The following is an 8,954-nucleotide window of genomic DNA, read 5'->3' on the forward strand; positions in this document are numbered from 1 at the left end:
CCAAAGGACACATGCACTCCAATGTTCATTGCAGCATTATTTACAATAGCCAGGACATGGAAGTAACCTGAATGTCCATCAACAGATGAAGGATAAAAAAGATGTGGTACCTATATACAATGGAATGTTAGTCAGCTGTAAAAAGGAATGAAACTAGGACATTTGTAGAGACATGGATGGACCTAGAGACTATCATACAGAGTGAAGTGAGTCAGAAAAACAAATATTGTATATTAACACATATATGTGGACTATAGAAAAATGGTACAAATCAAGTAGTTTGCAAGGCAGAAATAGAGACACAGAGGTAGAGAACAAGCATATGGACACCAAGTGGGGAAAGCAGGGAGGGTTGGGGGGAATGAATTGGGAGATTGGTATTGCCATATATACAGTGCTAATAAGAAAAAAAAATACCAAATTGCACACTCTAAAGATATGCAGTTTATTGTATGTTAACTGTATCTCAATAAAAGTTCATTAAAAAATAAAAAATAAATAAACAGGAAAAACAAATGTAAAATACACAAACTCATTGAGGCTAAACAATATGCTACTAAACAACCAAGAAATCACTGAAGAAATCAAAGAAGAAATGAAAAAACAGCTAGAGGTAAAAGACAAGGAAAATGCGATGATCCAAAATCTATGGGATGCAGCAAAAGCAGTTCTAAGAGGAAAGTTTATAGCAATACAATCCTACCTCAAGAAACAAGAAAATTCTCAAACAATCTAACCTTACACCTAAATGAACTAGAGAAAGAAGAAAAACCAAAGCCCAAAGCTAGTAGAAGGAAAGACATCATAAAGAACATAGCAGAAATAAATGAAATAGAAACAAAGAAAACAATAGCAAACATCATTAAAACTAAAAGCTGGTTCTTTGAAAAGATAAACAACATTGATAAACATTTAGCCAGACTCATCAAGAAAAAGAGGGAGAGGACTCAAATCAATAAAATTAGAAATGAAACAAGAGAAGTCACAATGGACACTGCAGAAATACAAAGCATCATAAGAGACTACTACAAGCAACCATATGCCAACAAAATGGACAACCTGGAAGACATGGACAAATTTTTAGAAAGATATAACCTTCCAAGACTGAGCCAGGAAGAAATAGAAAATATGGACAGTCCAATCACAAGTAATGAAATCGAAACTGTGATTTATATTCTTCCAACAAACAAAATCCAGGACCAGATGGTTTCACAGGTGAATTCTGTCAAATGTTGAGAGGAGAGCTAACATCCATCCTTCTGAAACTCTTTAAAAAATGGCAGAGGAATGAACACTCCCAAACTCATTCTACGAGGCCACCATCACCCTGATGCCAAAACCAGACAAATGTACTACAAAAAAAGAAAATCACAGACCAATATCACTGATGAATATAGATACAAAAATCATCAAGAAAATACCAGGAAACACAATCCAACAACACTTTAAAAAGCATCATGCACCATAAACGAGTGGGTTTTATCCCAGGGATTCAGGGATTCGTCAATACATGCAAATCAATAAATGTGATACACCATATTAAAAAACTGAAGAATAAAAACCATATGATCATCTCATTAGATGTAGAGAAAGCTTTTGATAAAATTCAACACTCATATATGATAAAAACAAAGAATGATAATACTCTGCATATCATATAAAATATACAGATTATGAATATTCATTTTATTTATTTTTCAAGTACTTTGGTTGATTTTCTATCTTTTTTTTTCTTTTATTTATTTATTTATTTATTTATTTGCTGTGTTTATACATATATCCCCATATCCCCTCCCTCCCGCGACCCCCTCCCATACTCCCCATCCTGCCCCTCTAAGGCATCACCCTTCATCGAGTTGAACTCCCTTTGTTATACAGCAACTTCCCACTAGCTAGCTATTTTCCAGTTGGTAGTGTATATATGTCTACGCTACTCTCTCACTTCATCCCAGCTTCCCCTTCCACCCCTCCAACCCCATGTCCTCCAGTCCATGCTCTGCATCTGCATCCTTATTCTTGCCCTGTCACTGGGTTCATCAGTACCTTTGTTTTGTTTTGTTTTGTTTTGTTTTAGATTCCATATATTTGAGTTAGCATACAATATTTGTTTTTCTCTTTCTGGCTTACTTCACTCTATATGACAGTCTCTGGGTCTATGCACCTCATTACATATAGCTCAATTTCATTCCTTTCTATGGCTGAGTTTGGAGGTTCCTTAAAAAACTAAAAATAGAACTACCATATGATCCAGTAATCCCACTACTGGGCATATACCCAGAGAAAATCATAATCAAAAAAGAAACGTGTACCATAATGTTCATTGCAGCACTATTTACAATAGCCAGGACATGGAAGCAACCTAAATGCCCATCAACAGAAGAATGGATAAAGAAGATGTGGCACATATATTCAATGGAATATTACTCAGCCATAAAAAGGCATGAACATTCATTTTAAATTTAAAATCCAGATGACACAGTCCTGCATTCCATAGAGATTTACAAATATTGTCAATGAAGGAAATGTCTATAAAATAAGATTTATAGATCCATGGCATAATTTCTTTAAATCATGTTTTTTTTCTTAAAGGGGGAATGGAATATCTCACACTGTGTTATTTCTTTTAAAAAGTAGGCTGTATATAAATGAGATCATGGAGGTATTACGTCTAATTATCTCATTCCCTTTCATTTTTCAGTGAAGTTTTATAAAGTAAGAGTGTATAGACAGAGGTGAATAACACAGAAAACAATGAAGAAACAGTTCTAACAAGATAGAATTTATCACACTAAAAATACTGCTGAAGGAATTGGGTGTATAATCACAGAAATATATTGCTTGAATACCAAAATATGGGCCCAGTGCTGAATGTTCATTGACTTTTATCCCTTGTTTACAGCCACATTTTCCTTTCCCAAAGGTGTCCAAACTACAAAGAATTGGAAACCTAACAAGTGTCTCAGAATTCTTCCTCCTGGGCCTCTCAGATGACCCAGAACTGCAGCCTGTGCTCTTTACCCTGTTCCTGTCCATGTACCTGGTCACCATGTTGGGGAACCTACTCATCATCCTGGCTGTCACCTCTGACCCCCACCTCCACACCCCCATGTACTTCTTCCTCTCCAACCTGTCCTTGGCTGACATTGGGTTCATCTCCACCACTGTCCCCAAGATGATTGTGAACATACAAACTCACAGCAGAGTCATCTCCTATGAGGGCTGCTTGACACAGATGGCTATTTTTATCCTTTTTGGATGTATGGATGATATGCTTCTGACTGTGATGGCCTATGACAGGTTTGTGGCCATCTGTCACCCACTGCACTACCAGGTCAACATGAACCCACGCCTCTGTTGCATCTTCATTTTGCTGTCTTTTTTTGTTAGCCTTTTGGACTCCCAGGTGCACAATTTCCTTGCATTAACACTTACCTGCTTCAAAGATGTGGAAATCTCTACTTTCTTCTGTGACCCTTCTCTGCCCCTCAAACTTGCTTGTTCTGAAACTTTCAACAATAACTTAGTCATGTATTTTGCTGTTGCCATCTCTGGTTTTTTTCCTTTCTTAGTGATCTTTTTCTCTTACTATAAAATTGTTTCTTCCATTCTCAGAGTCCCCTCATCAGGTGGGAAGCATAAAGCCTTCTCCACCTGTGGCTCTCACCTGTCAGTTGTTTGCTTATCTTATGGAACATGCCTTGGTGCGTACCTGAGTTCAACTGTCTCACAATCTCCCAGGAATGATGCAGTGGCCTCAGTGATGTACACTGTGGTCATGCCCATGCTGAACCCCTTCATCTACAGTCTGAGGAACAGAGACATGAAAAGGGCCATCTGGAGGTTCCTTAGCCAAACAATCTGATCTTAGTACCTGTGCCACCCACCTGGAGTGTAGGTTGAAAAATGCAGCAAAACTGAACATTTAAACCTGAATTCCTACCTCTTGCCTCACATTGTTTTTGTAGCTTTGATGCCCTTCACACCTCCCCTTGCCTAAAAGCTGAATATTTCTTCTTTGGTATTTCTTTAATGGCACTAGGCAATAGTTCAAGGATACTTTGTTCATCTTAACCTCTGCTTGAGTAACCCTTACCATGTAAATTGGGATATTATAGCTTATCATTGATAGCCCAAGGATCCTTGAAGATGAACAACCCTCTTTTTATATATGTAAAATTTATATCTTTTTCACCGCTCTTGTGTATTTTTAGGTTTGTGGACCAGTATTTTTTTAAATTCCCATCCATTCTAATTCTTTGCTTTTACTTACATAGGACTTTAAACATTCTAGGAGTAAACAGATAATGTATGCACATGATAAGAAAGCAGTAAATGTAGATATTCTTCTCTTCATTTACTCTGAGGTTGATATATTTCCAATAAACTAATTGAAGTCCATTAGTGCTTTATCTTGGATGTCTGACTAACATTACTTTTTTTGTGTTCTAGTATATGGTCCATTGTACAGAATGATCCATGTGTGGTGAAAAAGAATGTGTATTTTGTTTTTATTAAATGTAGTGTTCTGTACATATCAATTAAGCTCAACCATTCTGTTGTGTGTTTTTTTTTTTTTTTTTTTAATTTCTCCTGCCTTAGTGATATTCTGTCTGGAAGATCTGTTATTTGATGTCAGTGGGGCATTAAATTCTCCTAGTATTATTGTATTCCTGTCAATTTCTTCCTTTATGTATGTTAGCATTTGTTTTATGTTTTATTATTAATTTTTTGAAATATAGTTGCTTTAAATGCTGTGTTTGTTTCTATATTACAGCAAAGTGAATCAGCTATATGTAAACATGTATTCCCTCTTTTATGGATTTCCTTCCCATTTAGGTTACCACACAGCACAGAGTAGAGTTCCCTGAGCAATACAGTAGGTTCTCATTAGTCATCTGTATTATACATAATATAAATGCCATGTATTTGGTGCATATATGTTAATGAGAGCAATATCCTCTTCTTGTATTGATCATTGTATAGTGTCTTTCTTTGTGGACTTTGTTTTAAAGTCTATTTTGTCTGATATGAGTATTGTTACCCCCACTTTCTTGTCTTTTCCATTTGCATGAAACCTCTTTTTCTATCCTCTCATGTTCAATCTTTGTCTGTCTTTCTCACTAATGTGAGTCTTTTTAGGCAGCATATCAAGGTTCTTGGTTTTTAATTCAATCTGCTACTCTATGCGTTTTATCGGAGCAGTTGACATTTAAAGTGATTACTGCTAAATATGTATTTATTGCGATTTTAAACCTTGTTTCCCAGTTGGTTTTGTAGTTCTTTGTTCCTTTCTTCTGCTTGTTTTTCCTTTCTTGCTTTAATGATTTCTTTGTATTATTCTTCAGCTCCTTCCTTTTTGGTTTTTATGAATTGATTGCTTGTTTTTGATTTGTGTTTACCCTGATTTCCAAGTATGTAAACCCATAATATATGTACTTGCTTCAGACATATAAATTCAAACATATACTAAGAGAGATATATTTTTTAATCCCCACCCCTTATTTTGTGATTTTCATGCATATTTTACATCTTCATGTTTATCCTTTGTCCATAATTATACTTATAATCACTCTTACAAAATTTTTATTTTATTTTTTTAATGTATGCAGTGGCTTCAGTGACTTTTTTTTTTTATTTTATTTATTGCTAGAAAAAGATGGCGGTGAAGTAGAGGGATGTGGAGTGAATCCCTCTCCACAGATGCATTGGGAATATACGGAAGGACGCAGTAATTCCCACAGAGAACCAGCTGAACACCAGCAGATGGCCTCGGACACCAGAAAGGAGCACGGGGAGCCCAACATAGCTGGTAGGGAGACATCTATGAAGGCTCAAAGAGGGTGAAGCGGCGGAGCTGTGGCAGACGGGAGGGAGTGAGAAACATACGGAGAGTCCGCAGAGCAGCTCAGCGTTCCTGGACCCAGACTTCGATCCGCGGCTGAACAGAGGGTCCGGGAGCGGGATCGTGGGAACCGGAGAGCTGGTTCAGGGTGAGAAACATTGTTGCCGGTAGGGTGACGGACTGAGAGGACAGGAGGGAGGAGGACCGCAGAGAGGAGTGCCCATCCCAGAGAGCTGCCCGGCCATGATGGCAGCTGGATGCTGCAGGCTAACTGGCGGGGGGGAGGAGCCGCGCGCGCAGAGTCTCTCTCTCTCTTTCAGCTCCTCTGCAACAGGCAGTGGAGAGACGCCCTGTGGGCCAAATAAGGCGCTCAGGGATAACAAGCACCCTCAGGCACTCGGGCAGGGCTAGATTAAAACCCCTTGCAATGTCAGCAGCAGGGAGGCTGCTGAGAGAAAAAAAAAAAAGACAACAGCAACAACAAAAAAAACCCCGAAAGAGGCCCAACTCTAAGACTTTCTCTTTATGCCTGAGCCACCAGCATCCCTCTGCAACAGGCACCTCCAAGCCCGACTGAAACAACAGTGCGCCACTGCTCACTCACTACCAGGGGGAGGAGCCACTATTGTAACCTCTCCCTCCCCACACACCGACGTTTACACATGAACAATAAAGGAACCTCTGCTGGTCACAGAATAATGTAAAAAAACTCAAGGCAAGCAGAAGGACACTTACAGCTGAGATGCTAAGGAAACAGAAATAGTAGTATCAATACCTATTGAACTGGTCCATTCTGGGATCAGTTCTGGATTTTTTTTTCTTTTTCTTTTTCTCTCTTTTTTTTTCTTTATTAAATATGATCTTAGCCCTAAGGGATCTACAAGTTTTATAACATAATTTTTTAATGATATTTTTATTCTTTTTTTTTTTTTTACCTTTTTATATACTCCTATATCTAGCTAAGTTTTTGGTAGTATGGACAATATATCTCTCATACTTTCCTTTCATCCCTATCTGTTATACATTTCTATTCTTTTCTTTTGATTTGCATATTTCCAACCATATTACGCTCTTCTGTTCCCCTTTCTTCCAGCCTTTTTAAGTTTATTTTATCTTAACATACTTATAAGCAACACTATCGGTCTGCTCAGACTCCTTGCTCTATTCTCCAGATGACGCACTGCCTTTGTATTTAATATTAGGCTTTTGTCTTTATCTTAGTTCTTAGTACAGCTGTCTAATTACATTCTGAGAATCTCCATTCTGTCTGGTGGTACTCTGGCTCTTTTCGATATTTCATCCTAGCTTACAAAATCTCCCTGGATTAATGTTTGTATGTGTAAGCTGTTATTTGTTTGTTTGTTTGCTTTTGCCTTTGGCTCTGATTTGTTCTGTTTCAGTTGTCAATTTTGTTGGGTTTCTCTTTGAATATCTGATAGCACACTGGGGTTCTGTCAGGTCTTTCTAGAGCCTTATGTCCTAATGGATTCAGTAATTGTGTGTCTTACACATGTATGTGTTTCCTACACTTAATATTTGTTTAATCCAATACTTGGACATTAGTCTGAGGCTTGGACAGTCTTCTATAAACATCTCTATTGCCACAACAAGCAACCCCAAAAGTTTGGACAACCATGAGGAAACAAAGAAACACCATGCAGGCAAAGGAGCAGGAAAAAAACCCACAAGACCAAATCAATGAGGAGGAAATAGGAAAAATGCCTGAAAAAGAATTCAGGGTAATGATAGTAAAAATCATATAAAATCTTGATAACAAAATAGAGAAAGTACAAGAAACAGTTCATAAGAACTCATTAAAACAAACAGCAATGGATAACAAAATAACAGAAATTAAAAATACTCTACATGCTATAACCAGCAGAATGACTGAGGCAGAAGAACGAATAAGTGAGTTGGAAGATAGAATGGGGGAAATAACTGCCACAGAGCAGGAAAAAGAAAAAAGAATAAAAAGAATAGAAGACAGTCTCAGAGACCTCAGTGATAACATTAAGCATACCAACATTCGAATTATAGGCATCCCAGAAGAAGAAGAAACAAAGAAAAGGTCTGAGAAAATATTTGAAGAGGTTCTAGTGGAAAACTTCCCCAACATGGGAAAGGAAATAATTAACCACGTCCAAGAAGCACAGAGAGTCCCATACAGAATAAACCCAAGGAGAAATACACCAAGACACATATTAATCAAACTAATGACAATTAAACACAAAGAAAAAATATTAAAAGCAGCAAGAGAAAAGCAACAAACAACATATAAGGGAAAACCCATCAAGATAACAGCTGACCTTTCTACAGAAACTCTGCTGGCCAGAAGGGAATGGCAGGATATAGTGAAAGTCCTGAAAGAGAGAAACCTACAGCCAAGAATACTCTACCCAGCAAGAACCTCATTCAGATTTGAGGGAGAAATCCAAAGCTTTCCAGACAAGCACAAGTTAAGAGAATTCAGCACCACCAAACCAGCCTTACAACAAGTGCTAAAGGAACTTCTCTAAGTAGGAAACACAAGAAAAGGAAAACACCTACAAATACAAACCCAAAACAATTCAGAAAATGGTAATTGGAACACACATGTCAATAATCACCTTAAATGTAAACGGATTAAATGCTCCAACCAAAAGACACAGACTGGCTGAATGGATAGAAAAACAAGACCCTTCTATATGCTGCCTACAAGAAACCCACCTCAGACCAAGGGATATATACAGACTGAAAGTAAAGGGATGAAAAAAGATATTCCATGCAAATGGAAGTCAAAAGAAAGCTGGAGTAGCAATACTCATATCAGACAAATTAGACTTGAAAGTAAAGACTATTAACAGAGACAAGGAAGGACACTACATAATGACCAAGGGATCCATTCAAGAAGAACATATCACAATGGTAAATATCTATTCCTCCAATATAGGAGCGCCTCAATACATAAGGCAAATGCTAACAGCCCTAAAAGGGGACATCGACAGTAACACAATAATAGTGGGAGACTTGAACACCCCACTTACATCAATGGACAGATCATCCAAACAGAAAATAAAGACACACAAGCTTTAAATGACACATTAGACCATCTCGACTTAATTGATATTTATAG

The 8,954-nt window shown here is 37.6% G+C and overlaps 1 protein-coding gene across 1 annotated transcript; it reads left to right on the top strand.

The window, feature by feature from the left end:
- The first annotated feature begins 2,950 nt into the window (after positions 1-2,950).
- Positions 2,951-3,862, top strand: LOC130836117 (olfactory receptor 18-like). Its single transcript, XM_057708087.1, has one exon. The coding sequence runs from the start codon at positions 3,032-3,034 to the stop codon at positions 3,860-3,862; it is 831 nt and encodes a 276-aa protein (XP_057564070.1). The 5' UTR covers positions 2,951-3,031.
- The last annotated feature ends 5,092 nt before the right edge of the window (positions 3,863-8,954 follow it).

Source organism: Hippopotamus amphibius, chromosome 15 (assembly GCF_030028045.1).
Source record: "Hippopotamus amphibius kiboko isolate mHipAmp2 chromosome 15, mHipAmp2.hap2, whole genome shotgun sequence".
Lineage (NCBI taxonomy): Eukaryota > Metazoa > Chordata > Mammalia > Artiodactyla > Hippopotamidae > Hippopotamus > Hippopotamus amphibius.